Here is a 26,293-nt window from a genome sequence, read left to right on the forward strand (position 1 = left end):
TGCACACTAAGGAGATTTTATTTTATTTTTTATTTTATTATTAAATTTATTAATTGCCCATCTGGCTGGTCACCCAGCCACTCTGGGCGATGTACAACATACAATAAAAACAGTTTAAAACAATACAATTCTACAAAAAAAAACATTTTCTAAAATACCCTAACCCACCTTGAGATCTTGTGGTGGCTGAATGCCTCCAGTCTTTATAAGAGAGGGGGCTAGACCAGGAAGTCTCATGAGACCACGGATTTTCTGGTTTCATGAGACTTAGGACCAAGACTTGGGCAGAGGACTATATAAGGCCCTATCCTACATGAACCAGTATGTCTCAACTCCCTTTGTGCAGGGACAGGGGGTGTTCCCTCAGGAGGGGGAGGACCCTGTAATCAGCACCATGGTGGGTAGGATAAAGTCCTCCCAGCAGATTTTGGGCAAATGCTGGATATGCAGCCTGCTCTCACCAGGTCTAACCAGAGCATAGGAATCTGAGCATAGGAATTCACCATAGGCAAAAGGTTCAAATGTGAGCAGACCACCAGAGGGACAAGGGTGATATGGATAGCCAGGCCAGATCCTTGGGTGGGGAGAAAAGGAGCTTCCTCACCACCACCACCACCACATGAATTTCATGTAAATGTTAAATAAAGGTGGTGGCTTAGTTGTACTCCAAACATGGCGCCTGCCTCTTTCTTGCTAGCCACAAAGCATTTCTGTTCTTGAGTACTCTACCCTCCCCCATGTAAGTAACTAGACAGCTATGTATCCTACTCTATTAAGTAAGTATGCACATCTCATCCTGTCAGAGAGCTAAGGCACTCCTCGGTGAAGTGCCTTAGTATTCTTGAGAAGGAGCTTAGCTGCACCCCAGACATGAGTATGCATAGCTGAATCACTGCCAAGCAATCTTTTTTGCCAGTGATGGCAGTCTTGGAACCTTGCCATGTACTTTTAATAGACCACACCTTCAAAGTATGGCATTGCATGAATCCAGCTGTCTGCATAATTTTGCTTTTCATGGCTGGAATCCATTTAAACTATTAGCCTTGTACAAAGTACCTCTTGGCATGATTTTGTTCTTCTGTGTAAACAGACACTCATATGCCCTGTCCTGCTTTACCAACAATGAGGTTTTTCAGTTATATGGATTCTAAATATGTGACATTAAAGTATATTTGTGACATGGGCTACGTTTGCGAACATTTAATATTTACTAGGATCTCTGTTAACTGGGAATTCGATGTGTGTGTGTTTTAATCTCACAGCCCAAATTTATCATCATATCAAAAGGGAGGTCAAAGTCTTACTTCAAATGGGAGCTCCGTTAGTTCTAGATTTCCAGACAGATCGAGTTTTTCCAGATTCGCACAGTCTCCCAGTTCTGGAGGGATAGTCTTCAAACAATTAAAACTCACATTGAGCTCTTTCAGTTTTTTTAAACAACCTATCAAAATAAAGTAAGCTAAAATCAGCTGAGCAGTAATTCAGATGACTACAATAACAACAAGATGCACAATCATCTTAATAGAGAGGAAAGAACAGGCCTGATATGATTTCATACATAATAATAATACTGAGGAAGAAGAGGAGGAGGAAGAGGAGGAGGATCCATTTTATGAATCCCATCCACAGTATCCAGGGGTCATAGGTCCTCCCTTGAGGTCCTGCCCCTTGAGGTCTCCACTAGTGGTGCTCCATATGTGGTAAGGGCAAAGGGGGGCATTCCAGCAGGGTGTCATGGATAGATCTGGGGAGGTTTTTGATCTGTTGGATTCAAATCCACCTCATTCCCAACACACACCCAGATCAGGGAGAAAATTAGGCAAGCTCTGGCACTGATTACATTATTTTTCCTCCCATTGGAAGCAATCCTCCCTGACCTTCATAGGATTGGTCTCTCCATGCATAAATTTGCACAGGAGAAAAATAGTTCTAAAGGGAAAAGGCATTAATTTTAAAATTATGCACAAAGTGTCGTGGCAGACATCCAAAGAGGCTTTTTCCATCCTTCCATTCATAGGCAGGTAACATATCTTTTAAAATTGCCATGTGCAGTTTTTATGAGTAATTGTATTAAAAATAACTTCACACCATTTCAAAACAATTTGTAAACTGCTGACCAGTTAATGGTGCTCCTTTTTAAGCTGAACAAAACCGTTTTCAAAAGTAAGATCAATACCTTCATATAGAAGATAGCATCGCAGCAAACTGATCCTTATAAAAAGACATAATATGAAAACCTAGGGATTTTGGGCTCTCCAAAGTGTGTTGCTGGGAAAGTATTGAATTTGGAAGTAAATTTGAATTCCTTGATGCACCGGGCCTGGACGTTTGTTCTAAGTGATTGGCTTTGTCTTTTTTCTAATGATTCTGCCAGTTCCTACATGTACCTAACATTAGTTGATCCATTCATTTCTTCCTGAAAAAAGTCTATTTTGTCCAAGATCCAATCTTCAGACTTTTCTCCAGCACTTACTTATATTTAATAGTACACATGCAAAATATGTAATTAAGCAAAGGATTCAGGATATTGATAAACAGAATAAGTTAGTGCATTCTTGTAGTGTCTGTTCTCCTTTGGCCCACAGCTTGTTTATTCTGAACTTGAGTGACTGTGCTTCTTATCTGAGATCAGTATCTGTACCTAATTCAAGAAGATACTTCTTTGTCTTTTTTGGCTAGGTGTAATGCTTTGCCATCTATGGGAACAGGAGGTTGCTTTCAAATAATTCCATTCATGCAAAGACCTGTCCTTGTAATTTGGATGAAATTGAGAGCATCTCTGAACAAGCCTAAAATCCTGCAGTTAAAAGGGGGCTTTCTGCTTCCATTTTAAATGCAGGATCACAACGGACTCCCTTTACATGTGCTTCCTTTCCCCCCTCCCCTTTCCCCTCCTTCTCCCCCTTATCTGAGTCTTCCAGATGTTTCATTGATCTAGCTCTTCTTCTTGCGGCTAGGGAGGGAACACAAGTGGGGTAATTTGATATTTCATTATCTCCAATCTATTTAAAAATGGAATCAAGGTCATTTAGTACAGGAGACACCCTAGAGTTGACAACATCATCTAAAGGGCCTGCAAACGTCCGTGAGTGAGCAATCTCAATAGTTCCATAAAAGCTCCATGTGAAGAAGCCCTGAATCTCTTGCACATATGCTTTTTAATTCCAGTTTGTATAAAGGTGCAAGGGAACACTTGCTGTCTCCCTAATAAGGACACTTCCTGGTAGATCAGATGAACTGCTACTTGTTTTTTGTCTTGATGGCATCAATGCCAATGTTACTTTGTTAGTAGCTAAAGTCTGAAACATTCTTATTAATGCTAGGCCTTCAGTGCTGGATAATTAGAATTGTTCTTAATACTGTATACTATATATTTTCCTTTGACTTGTTCTTTGTTTGCTATGTATTATGGTTGGTTGACTAACAGATCTGATAGATTGGTTGAAAACTGTATGTTAGATGCTGATGTTTGATGCCTATGTCTTCTCCACCTATATTCTAAGCAGCATACATAAGCGGACACTCTGATGCACAAAGGCAATTTTCACTGCTCATTTTATCCCACATCTGAAGTCTGCCATAGTCTTATATTACTCAACAAATAAGGGAAATATAAAACCTTGGTGTGCTAAGTCACATATCTACCCTGTTCTGAGCTATGGGGAATTTTAAAGCAAGCCAGTACACAATTAGACTTACTATTAGTACTACGAAGATGCTGCTGTTTACACTGCTGAAGGAGACTCATTTGAATGAAGCTCTGACTCTGATATATGACAGGGGAACCGCAGTGAATTGCATGGCCAAGTTTTGGCCAATTATATATGCAAAACAGAAAAGACAGGATCCCCAGTGACAACTCAACAAAAACCCACAAAGTGCAAGGGACCTTACAGACCTGTGCTTAATCAATATAGTATATAAAAGAAGTAAATTTATAGAAGTTTATAAACATGTATATAAACAAATAAGGTACAATTGATAATGGACACCATATTACAGCGGAAGTAAATATTTCCAGTATCACACCTATCGCACACTGAAAATTTATAATATTCAGGAAGGGGGGGGAAATCTTATGAGTTTTCATAGTAGGTTATATATTAAAAAGAGTAGTCTGTATAGCTCCTGAGGAAGACTATTCCTAGTCAAAATGGTAATACACCATGGTTCTGTTGGACTGATATATTTATTATGATACTGATACGTTTGATATAATGTACATGCATTGGAATTTATTCATAGGTGTGATAGGATGTATATGCATTGGAAATATTTACTTCCTTTGTAATTCGGTGTGCATTATCATTTTTGCCTTATTTGTTTATTTGTTGTTCTTGTTTATTCGGTCAGTCGCTTCCGACTCTTCGTTACTTCATGGACCAGCCCACGCCAGAGCTTTCTGTTGGCCGCTGCCACCCCCAGCTCCCCCAAGGTTGAGTCCGTCACCTCCAGAATATCATCCATCCACCTTGCCCTTGGTCGGCCCCTCTTCCTTTTGCCTTCCACTTTCCCTAGCATCAGTATCTTCTCCAGGGTCTCCTGTCTTCTCATGATGTGGCCAAAGTACTTCAGTTTTGCCTTTCATATCATTCCCTCAAGTGAGCAGTCTGGCTTTATTTCCTGGAGTATGGACTGGTTTGATCTTCTTGCAGTCCAAGGCACTCTCAGAATTTTCCTCCAGCACCACAGTTCAAAAGCATCTATCTTCATTCGCTCAGCCTTCCTTATGGTCCAGCTCTCGCAGCCATAGGTTACTACAGGGAATACCATTGCTTTAACTATGGAGACCTTTGTTGTCAGTGTGATGTCTCTGCTCTTAACTATTTTATCAAGATTTGTCATTGCTGTCCTCCCAAGAAGTAAACGTCTTCTGATTTCCTGGCTGCAGTCAGCGTCTGCAGTAATCTTTGTGACTAGAAAGACAAAGTCTGTCACTGCCTCCACGTTTTCTCCCTCTATTTGCCAGTTATCATTCAAGCTGGTTGCCATAATCTTGGTTTTTTTGAGGTTTAACTGCAACCCAGCTTTTGCACTTTCTTCTTTCACCTTCGTCATAAGGTTCCTCAGCTCCTCCTTGCTTTCAGCCATCAAAGTGTTATCATCTGCATATCTGAGATTGTTAATGTTTCTTGCAGCGATTTTAACTCCAGCCTTGGCTTCATAAAGCCCAGAATGTCGCATGATGTGTTCTGTGTACAGGTTGAATAGGTAGGGTGAGAGTATACAACCCTGCCGTACTCCTTTCCCAATCTTAAACCAGTCCGTTGTTCCGTGGTCTGTTCTTACCATTGCTACTTGGCCGTTATACAGATTCCTCAGGAGGCAGACAAGATGACTTGGTATCCCCATTCCACCAAGAACTTGCCACAATTTGTTATGATCCACACAGTCAAAGGCTTTAGAATAGTCAATAAAACAGAAATAGATGTTATTCTGAAACTCCCTGGCTTTCTCCATTATCCAGCAGATATTGGCAATTTGGTCTCTAGTTCCTCTGCCTTTTCTAAACCCAGCTTGTACATCTGGCAATTCTCATTCCATGAATTGCTGGAGTCTACCTTGCAAGATCTTGAGCATTATCTTACTGGCATGTGAAATAAGTGCCACTGTTCGATAGTTTGAACATTCTTTGGTGCTTCCCTTTTTTGGTATGGGGATATAAGTTGATCTTTTCCAATCTGTTGGCCATTCTTGTGTTTTCCAAATTTGGTGGCATATGGCATGCATCACCTTGGCAGCATCATCTTGCAAGATTTTAAACAGTTCAGCTGGGATACCGTCGTCTCCTGCTGCCTTGTTATTAGCAATGCTTCTTAAGGCCCATTCAACCTCACTCTTCAGGATGTCTGGCTCTAGCTCACTGACCACACCGTCAAATCTATCCCCAATATTATTATCCTTCCTATACAGATCTTCCGTATATTCTTACCACCTTTTCTTGCTCTCTTCTGCTTCTGTTAGGTCCTTGCCATCTTTGTTTTTGATCATACCCATTTTTGCCTGGAATTTACCTCCGATGTTTCTAATTTTCTGGAAGAGGTCTCTTGTCCTTCCTATTCTATTATCTTCTTCCGCTTCCACGCATTGCTTGTTTAAAAATAATTCCTTATCTCTTCTGGCTAACCTCTGGAATTTTGCATTTAATTGGGCATATCTCCCCCTATCACGGTTGCCTTTTGCTTTCCTTCTTTCTTGGGCTGCTTCCAGTGTCTCAGCAGACAGCCATCTTGCCTTCTTGGTTTTCTTTTTCTTTGGGATGTTTTTTGTTGCCCCCTCCTGAACAATGTTGCGAACTTCTGTCCATAGTTCTTCCGGGACCCTATCTACTAAATCTAGTCCCTTAAATCTATTCTTCACCTCCACTGCATATTCATTAGGAATATCAGTGAGCTCATATCTACCTGATCTGTGGGTCTTCCCTATTCTCTTTAGTCTGATTCTAAATTGTGCAATAAGAAGTTCGTGATCTGAACTACAATCAGCTCCAGGTCTTGTTTTTACCGACTGCATAGATGTCCGCCACCTTTGGCTACAAAGGATGTAGTCAATCTGATTTCGATATCGACCATCTGGTGAAGTCCATGTATAAAGTTGTCTCTTAGGCTGTTGGGAGAGAGTGTTTGTTATGCACAGTCAGTTGTCTTGGCAAAATTCTATCAGCCTATGTCCCGCTTCATTTTGTTGTCCCATACCATGCTTGCCTGAAATTCCAGGTGTCATTTGACTACCCACCTTAGCATTCCACTCTCCTGTAATGAAAATAACATCTTTTTTTGGCGTACTATCCAATAGGTGCTGCAGATCCTCATAGAACTGATCTACTTCTGCTTCTTCAGCATCTGTGGTTGGGGCATATATTTGGATCACTGTGATGTTAAATGGCTTACCCTGAATTCGAATTGAGATCATTCTGTCATTTTTTGGATTGTATCCAAGCACTGCTTTAGCCACTTTATTATTAATTATGAAGGCTACTCCATTTCTTCTGTAGTCCTCTTGTCCACAGTAGTAGATCTGGTGGTCATTTGATGTGAAGTGGCCCATTCCAGTCCATTTCAGTTCACTGACACCCAAAATGTCTATATTTAATCTTGACATCTCCCCAGTAACCACATCCAATTTGCCCTGGCTCATAGATCTTACATTCCAGGTTCCTATGGTGTGTTGATCTTTAGAACATCGGATTTGTCATTCATCACCAGTACCATCGGCTGCTGGGGCTAGTTGAACTTATCCTCTGTTGCTCCCCAGTAGCATTTTGACCATCTTCTGACCTGGGAGTCCCATCTTCCGATGATATACCGACATATCTCTGGTTGTACTGATCCATTTCGTTTTCATGGCAAGAATACTGGGGTGGGTTGCCATTTCCTTCCCCAGGGATCGTATTTAGTCTGAGCTCTCTGCCATGACCTTCCCGTCTTGGGTGTCCCTTCACGGTTTAGCTCATGATGTCATTGAGGTGCTCAAGCTCCAGCACCACGACAAGGTAACGATCTAAATGTTTATAAACGTCTATAAATGTACTTCTTTTATATAAGATATTGCTCAAGAACGACATATGCCATGACCCACTTCTACAAAGGGCCAAAGGTGGAAGTGGAGCTGAACAAGTGTCTGTTTTAGAGAGGAAACTCCTCTATAGTAGGGTTTGGGAGCCTGTGATCCTCCAGGTATTGTTGGACTATAACTCCCACTATCTCTAGCCATTGGCCATGCTGGCAAGGAGAGATAGGGGTTAGAGTCCAACATCATGCTGAGGGGCACAATTTACCCTCCCTTGCTCTATAGGCTTCTTACCCCATCAGAGGATACAACCTGCTATTGAGCACCTCACTAATGCACATTCTTGCTGCACAGCAAGCTCCCTATACTACAAGCTTCTAATTCTTAAACAACTGAACCCTCTATAGCTGCCTTCTTTAAGCAAAGTAGAAGAAGTTCAGATCTATAACAAGCTTTCAGCCAAAACAAAGTCAGAATCTAAGGAAGCAGTTGCAACTGCAGGTAAAGAAGATTCAGGCAGCCTGCTCTTGTCTGGGACCCTTGGAGACACAACTCTCTCCCTTACTTGCTATTACTTCTTTTCCTGTAGGAGAGGGTGCTAAGGGCATTGCTCACTCTGGCCCTAACCTTCTCTTTGAAGGTGGAAACAAAGGCAGGTGGGAGGAGGAATACGCAGGCACACACACACCCAACACACAGAGCCATGGGTGTTAAATAAACATTAGGGGTCATCACAAATAGCAACCATGGCTAAATTTAAGGAAGGAAGGCTGAACTATTTGGATTTTTTAAGAGTGTGCAATGTTTATTTCTTTTGGGGAGAATGTCTAAGCAATCATCAGGCATGGGTAACGAAAAGAAAATTTTAAAGAATGTATTGATTTCCTTTCACCTCTAGTCTATACATTATGAAGTCTAAATGTCTGCATGTTCCAAGTTTAATCCACTATTTTCTTTGAAAAGTAAAAATAGAAGAATATGTATAAGAGAAAGAACAGCAATTAAAATAAGCTCACAACCTTGTGTGTTGTGTATACCTTTGTCGTATAGCCTGTGCCTTGAGCTTACTGCGAGCTAGCAGTCTGGACAACAGGCAGTCTGTGAATAAACACCAAGCATATACAAACCCAAATTTACAGAGTTTGCTTCTCTGGGTGCCACCTCTGGATAACTTAAGGGATTTTGCAGGTGTGAAAATCTCTGCTCCCCTCCTTTCTCTTCATCTCCCTATTCCAGGACAAGAATGTGCATCATAACCACCACCAAATCCTCCTTTGATCTGTCTTTTCCAGGTATCATATATAATTATCATGAACTCAGGTGATGAGTTCTGATGGCTATGTAACAAGGTTACTTACTGAGAAACAAAGGGGTGATACAAAAAAGTACAAAAAATATTTATGGAAAAATTCCTGATGGAGTACCTCCCCCCCACCCGCAAAAAAAAAAAGAGCTCAGTGAGGACACAGCATGCTCAGTGGCTCTGGACTGCTGCATGACTATTAGGGAATGTAGTGGGTTTGACACCGGAAGGTTGGCGAGGAGTCTAGTGAGCTCCCACAGCCATGTCCTACTCAGTGGGCTGAGTGAACAGAGACTTGTATAGCTTAACATAACTGGCAGATTGTAGTTAACCAAGCAGACCTCTCATATAAAGGGCAGCTTTTAGTGGACCTCTCACATAAGCTAATTGGTACCAAGCAAGTACAGCTCCATATGTCAATAAACCTTACAGCTGTGAGGCCTGTGCCAAGCTGTCTCATCCTTCCAGAGATAAGGGTGTTGTGCTTTGATTCTCACAGAGGAGCTGAGAAGCTCCACTTCCCCTCCTGGAATATTGGGGGCCTGTTCTCAGGAAAAGGGTGATTTATCACCCAGCCTGGATGTTTCCACCACCTTCTAGAAGGTGAACGTATCTTCCAGCTTGGAGGCTTTGAACTCCTTCAGGAAGGGAGGAGGGAATCATATAAGTCCATACAAAAGCAAACCAATTTGGTCTCACTCCAAGGGGGAATCATGCACTACCAGCCTGGAGAAATCTGTTGGTCTATGAGGCAACGCCCATGTGCTGTGGGGACCCCAGCACACAGTCAGGTGTGACAAAGGCCAGCTTCCATCAGTTGAAGAATCAGGATCCCAGAATAAATACAGGGGAGAAATGGAATGGGGTATTCTAGAAGAGGACAAGACTGGCTACTCTGATTGCGTTGTTGGTAGTGTTTATTTCATTTATAAAAATAAAATAAAAATAGATTTTAAAAAAAGACTGGCTACTGAAGCCTGAATAGGAGCACTCCACACTGCAAGATTTTGTTGTAGGTCCCACCTGTGCTTACAAAATCAGGAAGCAGCTCCCTGTGAAAACACCTGGAAAATCCTTCCTCGTGATTCCTCACACACGATAGTTTGTGGGTGCTTTACACGTTGTCATTCTCCAGGGCCTCTCCCATACTTTGCAACCATTATCGCATGTTTGGTTTTTTCTAACAAGGAAAGTCTGGTATTTCCATGAATGGCGGCATGAAAACCTGGTGCATTTGCACAATTCTCCTATGCCACAGCACCACCTAGTGGTTCTGTAATGGAACATATATAAAGATAGAGAAAGAAAAACCCCAGAAACACACATGTGTAAAGGCGCTGATCTTAATCCGGAAACAGAAGTCACTGTAAAGTGGTGGGTTAAAAGCCTCATGTAGAAAAGCCCTACAACTCCCAGAAATCCTGACCATTAGCCATACTGGCTGGGGCTGATCAGAGTGGGTCCAAAACATATGATTGGGGAAGGCTGCTCTAGTGGGTCTCAATTTCCATACTATGGATGAAATCCAGTGAAGTTTTTCTGTTCACAGAACTGTTTCTGTCAGCAGAACCAGGAGGGGCAATTCCTCCTCCCCACCCTGCAGCCCTCTGCATACCCCCCACAAATCTGCTCTGGAGGGTTGGAGGATATTCAAGGTGGGATGCAGGGGAGAGGAGAGAGGGAGAAGACTTCCCCTCATGCCGCACTAGCTTCTGCCCTATGCGTTGAATCCTTGTTGGTGAGCTGAGCTGCCAGAAGAAGTCTAATTAGCTGTCTCCTGCTCTCTTTCATATGTGTAGCTCGCTCTCTCTCTCTCTCTCTCTCTCTCTCTCTCGTGTGTGTGTGTGTGTGTGTGTGTGTGTGTGTGTGTTTCCATGCATGTGTATAATTTCTGTTCTGGCTTGGAATTGCAAATCTCAAAGTTGCAAAGGGCTGGATGTGCCTGATCTTGTATGATCTTGGAAGCTAAGCAGGGTCAGCCCTGGTTAGTACTTAGATGGGAGACCACCGGGGAATCAGGCTTCCTGCACTGAGCAGGGGGTTGGACTCGGTGGTCTTGTAGGCCCCTTCCAACCCTATGATTCTATATGAAGTCTATATGAAGTTCACAAAAAACAAAAGCTAGGTTTTGTCTGTTAATCTAGATCTTATTGTGAATCTATTACATTAATTCACAATCAGTTACAGAATATCAATCATGAAAGGCTGTAAGCAATAACATAATAATTTCATAATAAGTATGAGTACTTATTATAAAAAATAATGAAAATCCTCATTAATAATAAGTATATGTATTGTTTTGTATGACTGATTTTGAAAATTTAGGCTTTGGTCCAACACAGTATGTGTGGTGCAAGTTGAAGTTGCCATGCAGCCATGTTTTAAAAATGGAGAGTGCAGTATACAGCAATTTTGCAGGGAAGAAGGATCAGGGAACTGACCCAAGCCAGCATGCCATCCTGCTTCCCTTCTTGAACAGCCAATCAACAAGTTGTTCATGTTGCTTAACGGGCTATGTGTGTGCCACCCCAGCTGAATTTGGAAGAAGAATCAAATGCACCTTGTCCACTTATGCATCTAGTTCTCTATCCAGCTAAGCTTAAGCATGTAGAGGCCTACTTCTGTATTATTTATTTATTTATTATATTTCTATACTGCCCCATAGCCAAAGCTCCCTGGGCAGTATGGATATGCATATAACCCCCAGCTGGATTTGAATACTAGGTTACAAAGTCCATTGAAAATATATCATTTTTTAAAACGAAGGTTATTGAAATTAGTATAGTTCTTTTGTGTTTTAAGAAATGCATTATGAACCATGACAGAACAAGCACTAATTTCAAGTCACATACATAAAATCTAGTATACACCTAGTCCAAGACACCGTGGTGAAAGTATTCTGAGGTGACTCAGAAATGACATTTACAACATACATCATCCAAGACAATCAGGATATATTAGAAAATAGAAAAGGAGACATTTGTAAATTATTCCCTAGACCCAGCAGGCAAGAAATAATACCAAGAATGATTAAGGTATTTCCAGTCCACTCAGAAAATTGAAATTTGATATGCACATAACCAAAGACACAGCGATTATTATGAACTTTGGGAAATTGGATGTTTTTATATCTAATGGTCAAAACTTAAGATGTGGGGGGGTCTCCATGAGCAACTTACTCTGAGCTGGCTGCATGTTGAGGTCATTAGAGATATATAATGTCATGGCCATCCAGCAGCCACCCAGGAGCTTATCACGGAAAACCCGGATTTCCTGAGACTGCTTAAAGTCCGATTCTTTTCCTTAAGTCAGGTTCTCCCCAGTATAGTTGCTGTGTGCCCCAACCCCTGCATTGACCTCAGGTATGCTAGCCCTGCCCAGGGGTGTGCCTTGCACTGTGACCCCAGTCAAGGGGTGTTTCCCCTCCCTGCACAAACCAATTAGTGTCTACTCAGAAGTAATTCCCAGTGTGCTCAATGAGGCTTCTCTCCTGACTGCCCACATCAGAACTTACAGAGATCCCTCTCAATTGAAATGGCACCATTTAAAGCCCCAATTCCCTAAATGCTGTAAAGTGTGATCTCGAGGCTCCAATTCTCTATTGTTTGATGTATTGCCTTAGGAAGTAACTACTTCACACCTTTGTTATAGAAATCCTGGGCAGCATTGGGTTAGAAAGGGGACAGGTTTCCTATCCCTGTGTTCTCCACACACGCACACACTTTTCCAGCACAAGCATATGTATGTCTACTTGGAAGTAATTCCCATTGTGTTCAATGAGGCTTGTCCCCTGAATGCCCACATCAGAATTTACAGAGATCCCCCTTAATTGAAATGGCACAGTTTAAAGCCCAATTCCCTAAGTGTTGTAAAGTGCAATCTTGAGGCTCCGATTCTCTGTTGTTTGGTTTATTGCCTTAGGAAGTAATTACTTCAACCCTTCGTTATAGAGATCCTACGCCACATTGGGTTACAATGGGGGCTGGTTTCCTCTCTTTGTGCTTACTGCTCTCTTTCCCACAACAAACCCATTAGTGTCTCCTCAGAAGTAACTCCCATTTTGCTGAATGAGGCTTGCCCTCTGAATGCCCACATCAGAATTTACAGAGATCCTCCTGAATTGAATACAGAGTTTAAAGCACTGATTCCCTGACGCCTGTAAAGTGCTTTACCGAACCTGCAATTCTCCGTGGCTTGGTTTATTGCCTTAGGAAGTGACTTCACACCTTCGTTATAGAGATCCTGCAGTTAGAAAGGGGGCTGGTTTCCCATCCCAGTGTCCCCCACACACACACTCTTTCCCAGCACAAGCATATCTGTGTATGCTTGGAAATAACTCCCATTGTGCTCAATGAGGCTTGCTCCTGAAATACAGGTTCATCTGGAGTTTCAGGGGAAAGGAGAAAGGGGGGAGGGGAGAAGCCTCTCTTATTGGTTGAGCAGCCCCTGCCAGTCAGATGATGTTCACTCCAACCCCCACCCCCACCAGGAAGTATGTTCTGTGAAGTGATTTTTACTCGTGCGGAGCACTTGCTCATGGAGCCCTGCATGGACCAAAGCACAGCAAAGCTGATGCCTTTTTAAAAATCTGACACTCCTCCATTTGCTTCTCCTTCTATTGTCATGGAGACACAGTCAGGATCTTTACCCCATAAATAGAGATCAGCTAGAACACAGAGCAAGCTAAGACACTCATGGAACAAAAATTGGGGGCTTCTGGAGTTCTTTCACCTCTTTACACATTCCATCCACGCTGTGATTGGGGAGAAAAGCCTTCTACTAGCATCTAGGAACATGTACGGATGCTTGTAGATGCTGTGTGTGTGTATTCAAAGTGAAGACTGATTCCTGTTATGTGCAGCTTGTGAGGATGTGCTGTTTCTAAGGACAGGGCCCTTGCAGTGCATAGTACGTACTTCTTAAAACATGGTTCTTGATTTAAGATAATTTACTCCCATTAAAGTCAATGAGACAAAATTAGTTTAAATTGAAGCATTCTGACCTAAACAGTTTGTGGCTATGAATATCTCTGTGTATTAAAAAAAAGTATAAATTAAAGAATTAAACAACTAACATCTTTTTGTGCCTTCAGAGTAAATGCAGTTAAAGCACTAATGAAATCCAGTTTCCCTGCTAATTTCATGCCTGAGAATATTTTACTTTTAATTAGTAGCTACAGTGGCATCCCAGTCACTCCTGAGTCATGATTTATTCTCACTTTATTTCTTTTTTTAAAAAAAATCATTATTAAACACATTAAAACCAGTAATTAAACTACAGCTTTTAATTTTTAATAGGCAATGGCTGTTATCATTATGGAAATGCAACTTCAATATATAGAAAAGCCCCATTAGAGTTGCTAAGAGGCTGTTAGAAAACTATAAGTAGAGAAAGTTATAAAGCCAGTTTTGTATCCTTAAGCCTTTTTGAAAGGTAAAGATTCTTGTTACATATGCTAATAACTGACTGTTGCTTGCCTATTACCCATGAGCACACACACCCACCACTAGCCATTTAGTGAGCGGATATGATGTCATGGTTGTACAAACTACGTAATGTGAAGGTATCAGTAACAACAACAATAATAGAATAATAGTGCTTCTTCTGTGAAGAAAGAAAAGCTCAGCTTGGCTGGAGAAATATTAGACACAGGAGGACCCTTGTAGGCAGACAGAGATAATGAACACTGGGAAATGCAGTATTCATAAGGTACAAAAGATAAGAGATGGGTGGCTATGGAATGGAATATGCAGTAGGTCTGCTAGGTAATCATTGGGGAACAGAGGAATGAGTGTGTAGACACCTAAGAGCAAAAGAGAAACAGGGCTGACATGAAGTTTAGTTGAAGTTAAGAGATTTGAAAGGCTGCGCCAAGTGAAAGACATAGAGGGAAAACTATACACAGGGCTTAGGGACAGAAAAAACCGTGTTACTGGCCCCAATGGATGGTCAAACCAGAGACAATTGGTGGCTCTGGAGACCAGAACCCGATGCAGACATTTTCCTCATGGTGATGTTTCATGTGGATAAGGGAGCAGAACCATGCCTCCTGGCCCCAGTCCCCAAGGTCACATGCCCCATCAGCCAGATCTCCCCAACATGAACACATTGAGCATGACATCTGCAGAGAGGAATCCTTGTTGTTGTTCAGTCGTGTCCGACTCTTCGTGACCCCATGGACCATAGCATGCCAGGCCTTCCTGTCCTCCGCTCTCTCCCGGAGCGTGCTCAAGTTCATATTCATTGCATCAGTGATGCTATCTAGCCATCTCATCCTCTGCCGTCCCCTTCTCCTTTTGCCTTCAGTCTTTCCCAGCATCAGGGTCTTTTCCAGGGAGTTTTCTCTTCGCATTAGGTGGCCAAAATATTGGAGCTTCAGCTTCAGTCTCTGTCCTTCCAATGAGCACTCAGGGTTGATTTCCTTTAGGATGGACTGATTTGACCTCCTTGCAGTCCAGGGGACTCGTAAGAGTCTTCTCCAGCACCACAGTTCGAAAGCATCAATTCTTCGGCACTCAGCCTTCCTTATAGTCCAGCTCTCACAGCCATACATTACTACTGGGAAAACCATAGCTTTGATTAGACGGACCTTTGTCGTCAAGGTGATGTCTCTGCTTCTAACTATGCTGTCTAGGTTTGCCATAGCTTTCCTCCCACGGAGCAAGCGTCTTTTAATTTCATGGCTACAGTCACCGTCTGCGGTGATCTTGGAGCCCAAGAAAGTAAAATCTGTCACTGCTTCCATTTCTTCCCCTTCTATATGCCAGGAAGTGATAGGGCCAGATGACATGATCTTAGTTTTTGTAATGTTGAGTTTCAAACCAGCTTTTGCACTCTCCTCTTTCACCCTCAACAAGAGGCTCTTGAGATCCTCTTCGCTTTCTGCCATTAGGGTGGTATCGTCTGCATATCGGAGGTTGTTGATAATTCTCCCAGCAATCTTAATTCCGACCTCTGATTCATCCAACGCGGCATTTCTCATGATGTACTCTGCATATAAGTTAAATAAGCAGGGTAACAATATGCAGCCTTGTCGTACTCCTTTCCCAATTTTGAACCACTCGGTTGTTCCATGTCTGGTTCTTACTGTTGCTTCTTGACCCTCGTACAGGTTTCTCAGGAGACAGGTAAGGTGGTCTGGTACTCCCATCACTTTCAGAATTTGCCACAATTTGTTGTGATCCACACAATCAAAGGCTTTAGCATAGTCAATGAAGCAGAAATACACGTTTTTCTGGAATTCTCTTGCTTTCTCCATGATGCAGCGAATGTTGGCGATTTGATCTCTAGTTCCTCTGCCTCTTCGAAACCCAGCTTGTACTTCTGGTAGTTCTCGGTTCGCATACTGCTGAAGCCTAGCTTGTAGGATTTTGAGCATCACCTTGCTGGCATGTGAAATGAGCACAATTGTGCAGTAGTTTGAACACTCTTTGGTGTTGCCCTTCTTTGGAATTGGAATGTAAACTGACCTTTTCCAGTCTTGTGGCCACTGTTGAGTGTTCCAGATTTGTTGGCAGATTGAATGCAGCACTTTAACAGCATCATCTTTTAGGATTTTAAATAGCTCAGCAGGAATACTGTCATCTCTGCTAGCTTTGTTGTTACTAATGCTTCCTAAGGCCCACTTGACTTCACTCTCTAGGATGTCCGGCTCAAGTTCAGTGGCTGCACTCTCATGGCTATCAGGGACATTCAGATCTTTCCTGTATAGTTCTTCTGTGTATTCTTGCCACCTCTTCTTAATCTCATCTGCTTCTGTTAGGTCCCTGCCTTCTTTGTCCTTTATCATGCCCGTCTTTGCACAAAACATTCCCTTGAGATCTCCAATTTTCTTGAAGAGATCTCTAGTCTTTCCCATTCTGTTGTTTTCCTCGATTTCTTTGCATTGTTCATTTAAGAAGGCCTTCTTGTCTCTCCTTGCTATTCTCTGGAACTCTGCATTCAGTTGGGTATATCTTCCCCTTTCTCCCTTGCTTTTCGCTGCCCTTCTTTCGTGAGCTACTTGTAAAGCCTCATCAGACAGCCACTTTGCTTTCTTGCATTTCTTTTTCTTTGGGATGGATTTCGTTGCTGCCTCCTGAACAATGTTACGGACCTCCGTCCATAGTTCCTCAGGCACTCTGTCTATCAGGTCTAATCCCTGAAATCTATTCCTCACCTCCACTGTATATTCATCAGGGATATGATTTAGGTCATACCTGAACGGTTTAGTGGTTTTCCCGACGTTCTTCAATTTAAGCCGAAATTTTGCAAGAAGCAGCTCATGATCTGAGCCACAGTTCAGCTCCAGGTCTTGTTTTTAATGACTGTATGGAGCTTCTCCATCTTTGGCTGCAAAGGACATAATCAACCTGATTTCGATATTGACCATCTGGTGATGTCCATGTGTAGAGTCGCCTCTTGTGCTGTTGGAAAAGAGTGTTTGCTATGATCAGCATGTTCTCTTGGCAAAACTCTATTAGCTTTTGTCCTGCTTCGTTTTGTACACCAAGGCCATGCCTGCCTGTTATCCCGGTGATTTCTTGACTTCCTACTTTAGCATTCCAATCCCCTATTATGAAGAGGACATCTTTTTTTGGTGTTAGTTCTAGAAGGTGTTGTAGGTCTTCATAGAACCGATCAACCTCATCTTCTTCGGCATCAGTGGTTGGGGCATAGACTTGAATTACTGTGATGTTGAATGGTTTGCCTTCGATTCGTACTGAGATCATTCTATCATTTTTAAGATTGTACCCCAGTACTGCTTTTCCCACCCTTTTGTTGACTATGAGTGCTATTCCATTTCTTCTAAGGGATTCTTGCCCACAATAGTAGATATGATGGTCACCTGAATTAAATTCGCCCATGCCTGTCCATTTTAGTTCCCTGATTCCCAAGATGTCGATGTTCAATCTTGCCATCTCATGTTTGACCACCTCCAGCTTACCTTGATTCATTGATCTGACATTCCAGGTTCCTAAACAATATTGTTCTTTACAGCATCAGATTTTCTTTTCACCACCAGACACATCCACAGCTGAGTGTCCTTTCGGGTTTGGCCCAGCCGCTTCACTCTTTCTGGCGCTACTTGGAAATACCCTCTGCTCTTCCCCAATAGTATATTGAACACCTTCCGACCTGAGGGGCTCATCTTCCGGCGTCATCTCTTTTAGCCTTGTGATACGTTCCATGGGGTTTTCTTGGCAAGAATACTGGAGTGGGTTGCCATTTCCTTCTCCAGTGGAAGAGTTGGAATTCCTTCTCCAGTGGAGTGCCTCAGCAGAGAGGAATCCTACAGGCCTGCAACTGAATGCACGCCAGATTCCATTCAATCTGAAATCCCAATTCTGCTGCCTACAGTCATCCAGCTATACACACCCCTTTGCAAATGTTGCATTCAATGTATGGACAGGAGGGGTGGGACTGGCAAGGCACACGTCTTCAGGAACAGGGCAAGCTAAGATGGTTCCACTCCTTCCTCCATAGTGAGCATCAACATAGTGAACATCAAAGTGGAGAAAAACAACTGCCTCAGGAGGCAGTAGAAACGTGTATGGGGGGGGCTGGGAGAGGGCTGAACTTTACATATTTATTTGAACCACCTAGACAAATTTTTGACTGCAGGACACCCCCCCACCCCCCCCACACACACACACACAGGGAAGACTCTAATGCAAGTTCCTAATCCTATATCAGAAAGTGAAGCCAAATCAGTGAGTAAGTTATCTCTGGACCTTTGAAGGTCACTATATCTAATGATCACAAAAGGTATAGATAAACTTGATTCTCCTGGGCTGCTTCCACACTGGACATTTCCTGTGGAATAGCCACTTTTTACAAGGGGTATTCATGATAGCATGAGCAAAACATCCACCTTCCATGTGTTCCCTTTTGGCTTCCTTGTTTGTTTTTTTCAAAGCTCAGAAAATCAGACCTTTTTTTTTTTAACACAATGGAACACCTGTTTAATTTCCCCAGGTGCAGATGAACTTTGGCGCAGCTGTTCAGTAGCTTTTTTTGGCTGGTTATGCCCTGTCTGTATTGCTCTACCCATTTCTTTCTTTAGGCCAGTATGTCCCTCCACTTTAGGAATCAGCATTATCATTTTAACCCTTCCCTTTTCAAAAGCATTGCCTTTATATCTGTTTCTCCCCTTCCCCACATGTATCCCCATACGACCAGGTGCAGTGAGTGGGGGGGAGGGCCTGTTTGACCCTTTCACCTCACACCTGGTCTGAACAAAAATCACACACGTGCACACACACATACCCCAACTTTGGGGGCTGGGGAAATACCCCTGGCTGTCCATATGCTCCTCCACCTGCACAACAGGGGTATAAGATTACAGCTAATGTGATTAGCTAATAAAGAGTTTCACATGTTCTGTAATGCTGCAGTTAATAATTTCATGCAAAATATCTCCCATGCAATTTGAATGTCAGCTATTCTAATGGGAATATTCTAATGGGAACAAAGAGGGGTTTGAAAAGGCCAGCTGCACTTAAAGAGAGCTTCCAAACTTGTGGATTTAACAAGCATGCAACTTATACATCTCTAGAAAATGTACCCATTTGATTGGGAATAGGCTGTTCATCATGGTAATTTCAGTTAACCAGAGTGCCTCAGCTATCAATTTTTCAAGAGGTCTCTGAGGAGCATGAAAAATACAAGAGTGAAGTGTGTTTTATGCAGGGTTTTTTTTCTTCGTCTTAATATGACAAATCATACCTCAAGAAGTCATGTTGTATGTGTCACCTCAAAAAACAAGACTACTTTAAAAAAGAAGAGGACTTGAGATAGAATCTAATGTGGGGAATTATTATTATTCAATTTTTATTCTATTCTCCACTGCCACCTTGTGGAATGCTCTTAAACCAATTGAGCCTGCTATTTTGTTTCATCCCCAAAATCAAAATACAAATAAAACAGCTAGAGTTTTACCCTTTGATTTATATCCATAAAAATTATACTTATGACTGGCTAATGTTTTCTAATGCATTTACCTTTCAGATTACCCATAAAATATGTCATGATGTTACTTGGCAATTATCTTTATAAAATATAGTGTATATAAACCAATCATATCCATTAGTGTTATTTTAACAGTTGAGGAAATCTAACCTGGCAGTAGGTTATAAAAATTAGTTAGCAGAGAAAATGAAGGGGAAACACCCTTTAGGATCTTGGTTATGAAATACAATCCCAAATGCACAAAGAGAATGATAATGTTTTTATTTAATTCATTCCCATCTTAAGTGAATGCACTGGTTCTCACGACAAGGTGGGTTGTTAACCAGCCCCACACATGCCGGTTGCGTGCTACCTGATTTACCTAATTACCCTTGTGACAACCAAATCTGGCAAGGGTGGGTGGCTGGGGTGGTTAACAAATCACCCAGCAACCCTACAACACACAGTGGGTTCTAAAAGGGGTCTGAAATTTTCGAGGTGGAAGTATTCCCAATTAAGTACTGTTGAAAATCTGAGTTTCCTCAGACTTGGAAAATCACCCCCACCAGTCCACTAGTTTATGAACACGTCTAAAAGTGAGGGCAGGTAAAAGAGATTTGCTCCTGTCCCTCACGTGTACCACCTAGTCTAGAAAAAGTGAAAACCCTACCCCACTTCATGGCTAAATCACCAAAGACATGTGCGTGCATGATTGATTGATTGATTGATTGCATTTATATCCCGCCTTTTTTCCTCTTGCAAGGAACCCAAGGCGGACTGCATTATCCTCCTCCTCTCCACTGTATCCTCACAACAACAACCCTGTGAGGTAGGTTGGGCTGAGAGTGTGTGACTGGTCCAAAGTCACTCAGTGAGCTTCCATGGCCAAGTGGGGACTAGAACCCAGATCTCCCAGCTCCCAGTCCAACACTCTTGCCACTACACCACACTGGCTCTCCGAGTGTGAGCCAGTGATTTGGGATTTGCATTTAAGTACAAATCCCAATAAAAAGAATTTCATTGGGATGAATGCTTCAGTGTGCATTATGCACATCTAACTGTGCATTCAAGCATGGGTATAGGGGAAAGGAACATGTTCCTGTATTGATGAGACTACCAGGCAATGGTTCCAGTTTTCCTGTGTCACACAGGCAGTTTCATTGCTTTCTATGCTACAAAGATTTATAACTTAACTAAAACTTTAATGGAAAATAAATTTTACAAAAGAAATCCACATATGCGCTTCCTATTGAAAATGATGCAGTGCACATGGACAACATCCATGTTCAGATGCACATCTGGGTATGACTGTTATCCATCCACACCGCATTACTTTCAATGGGATATACAATTAGATGCGCACCCTGTCTTTCCCTGAACATCCATCTCTTGGGGCATTTTGCTATCTGAGGTTAAGAACAAGATGGTGCCCCCCCACCATTCTATGAACAAAATCCAACCGAACTGGCAGTTGAATCATTCCTCAACACTGGTGATCAGGCAGTGTCTTCCACTGGACTTGAAGGCATCAAGCTAGCTTAAAGAGCACAAGGCAGACTGCGTGGCACACAACTCCCTTATCCAACACCTTACTGCCATCTCCCAGCAACTTCTGCCTGAGGAAACCACCTCACTCTTCCTAATGGTAGGGCCATCCTGGCCACCCGTTGAGAACCATCTTGCTCCCTTTCACAAAGGGCGTGAAAAATCACCCAAAGTGAGAGAATGCATTTCAGGAGGATGGAGAAAAATGTTCATGAAATGCACCCAGAGTTTCAGTTCAGTACTAAATGTGATAAACGAACAATAGAAGATAACGTCTGGGAGAAAACCTACCGATTTCAATGGGCAGATCAGTGATCTGGTTACTGGATAATTCTAGTATTCTCATCTCCTGAAATAAGGCAATGTAGGTTGGAATGGTTGCGATCTTGGTATTGTTTATATGCCATTCTTTTAGATGTGTTTGTTCTTTCAGTGAATCTGGAAATTCCTAAGAACAGAAGATTTCAGACAATAAGGTATTCTTTATTTAGAAATTTATCAACATCTTTGGATGAAACCTAAGTTACCAAAAGTAAAATGAAAATAGATTTCATTATTCCATGCACAACTGCTCACAGTTTGTAAAAAAGATTTTAAGTCGGAGAATGGGAGATGGAGAGAGCAATCCTATGGCCGCTAGACACTGTCTAGTGGGGCATAAGATATGCTCATTTCCGGGAACTGACTTCGGAGCTTCTGCTCCAAGGTCGGTTCCTGGAAAATCAACCGCCCCACTCATCCACGCTGCTTTGGAGGAAGCGCAGAGAATCCCTGTTCTCTGCGCTCGGAAGAGGAGTGCAGAGCAACTGAAAAAGGGCATTCCAGGGGGCATTCCGGGGTGGGGAGAGCAGAGCTGCATGTATGACACATCCAATCTGTCATATGGCAGCTTCCTCTCCTGGTTGGGCCCCCCACTGCTAGACTGCCAAAAACGGCTGTCTAGCGAAAAACAGCAAAGCAGGACAGGCGGGGAGGAAACGATTCCCCCCCGCCGTGCCTCTCCTGCCTTGCTTTGGATAGGCGGTCGCCCCCGAGGTCAGAGGTGGCCGCCAATCTAGTTAGGATTGCACGCTCAATCACAGATGTCTACTGTCTTGTCTAGTTTGGCCGACAAGACACTAGCATTTAACAGGGAAGAGTCACTACAATGTGAGCAATCTCTTTAGCTATTTCTAGATAAATTGTTCTTAACAGTGTGTTCCAATATGATTTATAAAGACAGAATTACGAGATTGCTTTCATTGATCAGGAACAATGACTGTATCACTGGTAAGAAATTATAACCACAAGTCTTTTTTGAATGAGTTCCTTTCTCTTGTTATCAGAATATTTCAGCAGAAATTATTGTGCCCAATTCTATTTCGCTAACAATTTTAGATTAACTCTGCAAGTATTAGCACTTCCAATAATATTTTAAAAAGAGTAAAGGAAGAAATGGAGGTAAGGCAGCTTTCCCCAACCTGGTGCCCTCGAGATGTGTTAGACTATACCTCCCATCAGCCCAGCCAGCATGCCTATGGTTGCTGGGGATGATGGGAGTTATAGTCCAACACCTCTCAAGGGCCGCAGGTTGGGGAAGCCTGAGTTAAGGGGTACACAATTATGACTTTATAAAACCTGTTTGTGATGCATCCCCAGAACTTGAAACCTCCCTGGTTGGTGGGTTTGCATGTTTTCTTCTCTAATTTTTAAAACAAAACAAACTGAAATGACTTCATATAAAGCAAAAGTTAACACAATATTCCTAGAAGGTGCTAAAAACAAAATTCATACTAGAAAAATAAATAAGAAAAGGAATAAAAACAAAAACAGGAAAAAATGAATCAGGAAATATGTGTAAAGGACACTAGAAAAGTTATTATAAATGGCTTTTCAGAATTATGCTTAGTACCATACACATGGCCATGCTTTGCCTGAGCGCAACCTTATGTGGCATTTTAGTCCTCAGTTTACGAAACAGCTTATGATAGGAACTGAAATTTACACAGACTTCATTTTGGCTCTGCTCTCCAATTCCCTCATGTTCTTTAGCGGTCTTCAGTCACTACACAGAAGCTAGTAGGAAAGTAAGAAATTGCTCCACAAAGACCATCACTACAAAAGCCCAGTCTTGTTATCTTTAATAACAAGACAATATGGAAATCCCATATTTTTCCAAAATTATTTAAAGGTAAGGTATAGTTTAAAGATATTCTGGCTATCAATCAGGGATGGGGAACACCTGCAGGCCAAATGCAGCCCCCAGAGTTCCCCAGCAGGCAAGCTTCTTTTGTTTTTATCTCTGATCAATGATCAAATCAGTGATCAGAGATAAGAGGGTATTTAAAGGCAACTCACCAAACAGCCTGCAAAGAATAACTGCTGTTCTTTGCACGCATGAGAGCTGTTGCACAGAATGGAAGTACAAGTTTTGCAGGCATGAGAGATGTTACACTGGAGCTTACTCCTAAGCAGACTTGCTTAGAATTGAGCTATGTTTTGTACGCTTGGTGGGAAAATGTCCAAATTGGTGAGAATTACATCTGGACTTGCCCACTTTGTTTTCCCTGTCCTTGGCTCCACCTTGTGCCCTTAGCTCCACGCAGTGCTGGACTGCAGCCCCCAAAACCCTTCCCAAATTGGAATTTGTCCCCTGGTCTGAAAAAGGTTCAGTACCCCTGCTATAAATGTATGAAGAGTTGATGCCATACTATAAGAGGGGCAACCATTCACTAATGTGTTGGGATGCTCAAATTTCACTTAGCCTATCTCCAAAAGAATAGCATCTCAAGTGTCCTCTGGTGGCCCCCTTTTCTCTGTCAATGGGCCTCAGTGGGCAATGCTACCTGGCAGTGGAGGCAGTGCTCCAAGCTAGGCAGCTGGATCTACCCACCCTTTTCATGTCCTACAACGACCCAGAGTGATGCTAAGTCAGGGGCACTGTGGGAAATTAAAAGGATGGCTAGATCTGGCCACAAGGTGCTGGCTGGAGTTCGGGCCTGAAAAGAAAAGGCAAGGGGACCATGGCAAGCAATGGCAGGCACTGGGACCCTGGTAGTTGCCCAAGGATGTCAGGTGCTGATGGCCAACAGACTGTAGGCATGCTTGAGCCTACTAAAGTTAATGGACTTGAACACAACTACTGTTGATAAATTGTGGCCATTGTTATGACACTGTTATCATTAGCGTGAAAGTCTCACATTGCCTGAATATCCCATCCATTCAAATATACTTACCGTCCAGTGCTCCCCTGAAAGTTGAAAAATAAACTTGTTTCTTTCTTTCTCTGTTTCGTTCAACAAGGCAATCTTCTTAATGAGTGGTGAGTTCTTTTCAAGCTTATCCAAAATTCTGTTCGTATCTATGAAACCATTATTCAGATATGCAGCTTGTGGAATGCCTTTTTTTCTGCACTCCAGCACAATGTCCCATTCTTGCCTTATCCTGAAAGCGTACAAATGAAAACATTTTTCTTTTCTTTCTTTCCCTTGCAAAACCTGCAGTTACATAATGTTTCAGAGAGGGGTTCATTCAGCATCCAAATGAGCTTGTATCAATCCTGCCTCTATAAAGAATACAATTTCAAAGCTCAGGAGAGGGAGACATAACTGCACACACAACACAGTCAGAAATATGAACATTGTGATTATGTGTGGAACTATTTTCTTTGGCTAAGGACAAAATATACATTGGGTTTTCTCTTACATCAGTGACATTTACATAAATGGGAAGGACAATGCTGTTGAGAAATTTCTATACATTTCTGAGATGCTTAGGCTACTATCCTATGCACAGTTAACAGTTCTATGGAAGTCAATGGGTGGGACTTTCTTTTCTGGGAATCATGCTTACCCATGTGCTGGTTTGAACCATCCATTCCAACTCCTTTTTAGGAGAAGGAGAAAAAACTATCACTTCATGTCCTTCCTCTTCCTCCTAGAATAGTTTTCTTCAGCTCTTTGTGTAGTACCAGTGAGGATTAAAGAATTACTGGTGAGTGAGCTTCAGCTTACTCATTATTTATTCATTCAATTCAATTTATTTATTTATTTATTCGTTCGTTCCGTTCCGTTCAATTCATATGCCAGTGCTTATGTGCCTAAGGGAGCGATCCTATGTCCCCCAGACAGCGTCGGGGGGAGGGGGGGCAGACATAGGATTGTTTGGGTTTGGGGTTCCGAGGTCGGAAACAGGGCTCCAACTTTGGAGCCCAGAAACGGTGCTTCCCGCCCTGTCCCCCTCAAGGCCAGCATGGTTCTGGCTATGTCTCCATACCTGGAAATGAAGCACAGAGACAGGAGAAGGGGGCATTCCCGGAGGCAGGGAGGGATGGAGTCTGGGGCGGCGACCATTGACATTTTCTATGGCCGCCTCAGCCTCCTTCCGTCCCCCTCCAAAGTGCTGCAGCTAGACAGGCAAACTTTCCTGTCTAGCAGAAATACAGGGTGGCTGGAGAGCAAAGGTGAAGATTGCCTCTGCGCTCCAGCACCCTGCACTGGATACTTGGCAACCTCCAAGTTTGAAGTCTGCTGACTTTCTTCAAAGGATTGCACCCTTAGGATGGCTTAAAATGGCAGGCCGGGGTCATATAATAAGATACCCAATTTCCTTCGCATAGGAGATCACTTTAGTAGATACAATGTAAGCCTCTTTTTATGCCATAGTAGTTAGAGCAGGGGCATAAGACTGGACTGCTACTCTTTCACCCAGGCACCTTTTCTGTTTCTAATACAGTGCTTTGGCACTAAACATATATTACATAGTAGTAACAGTTTTAAATAGTCAAAAGCCAAAGGTCACCAATGCAATGTTCCTTGCTGAGAGTGACTTTGCAAGTGATGTTACCAATGTAAACAGTAAAGATCACCAGTGCAATAGGGAATTCACATAAGCAAGACAATGGCTATTTGAAGTGGTCATGCAGGCATCACTCAGAAAAGCTACCAAATGTCACTCTAATATCACCGAATAAAAATAGGCCCAAGAGAGTCATGTGTGCACGTTCTCTGTAAGCCAGCACTGCTAATG

General features: G+C 42.4%; 1 protein-coding gene across 1 annotated transcript in view; it reads right to left on the minus strand.

Moving 5' to 3' along the window:
* LRRC2 (leucine rich repeat containing 2) overlaps window positions 1-25,576 on the minus strand; it is a 69,024-nt gene extending 43,448 nt beyond the window's left edge. Inside the window, exons 1-4 of the mRNA XM_084829658.1 lie at window positions 25,541-25,576; window positions 24,502-24,762; window positions 21,578-21,734; window positions 1,305-1,441 (exon numbers count right to left, since the gene is read on the minus strand). Of these exons, the coding sequence (XP_084685784.1) occupies window positions 1,305-1,441; window positions 21,578-21,734; window positions 24,502-24,762; window positions 25,541-25,576 (591 nt within the window). The remainder of the gene's footprint in view (window positions 1-1,304; window positions 1,442-21,577; window positions 21,735-24,501; window positions 24,763-25,540) is intronic.
* Between the last annotated feature and the right edge of the window lie 717 nt (window positions 25,577-26,293).

Source organism: Heloderma suspectum, chromosome 2, assembly GCF_057233095.1.
Source record: "Heloderma suspectum isolate Gila_16-S chromosome 2, 16-S_ref, whole genome shotgun sequence".
NCBI classification, from domain to species: domain Eukaryota; kingdom Metazoa; phylum Chordata; class Lepidosauria; order Squamata; family Helodermatidae; genus Heloderma; species Heloderma suspectum.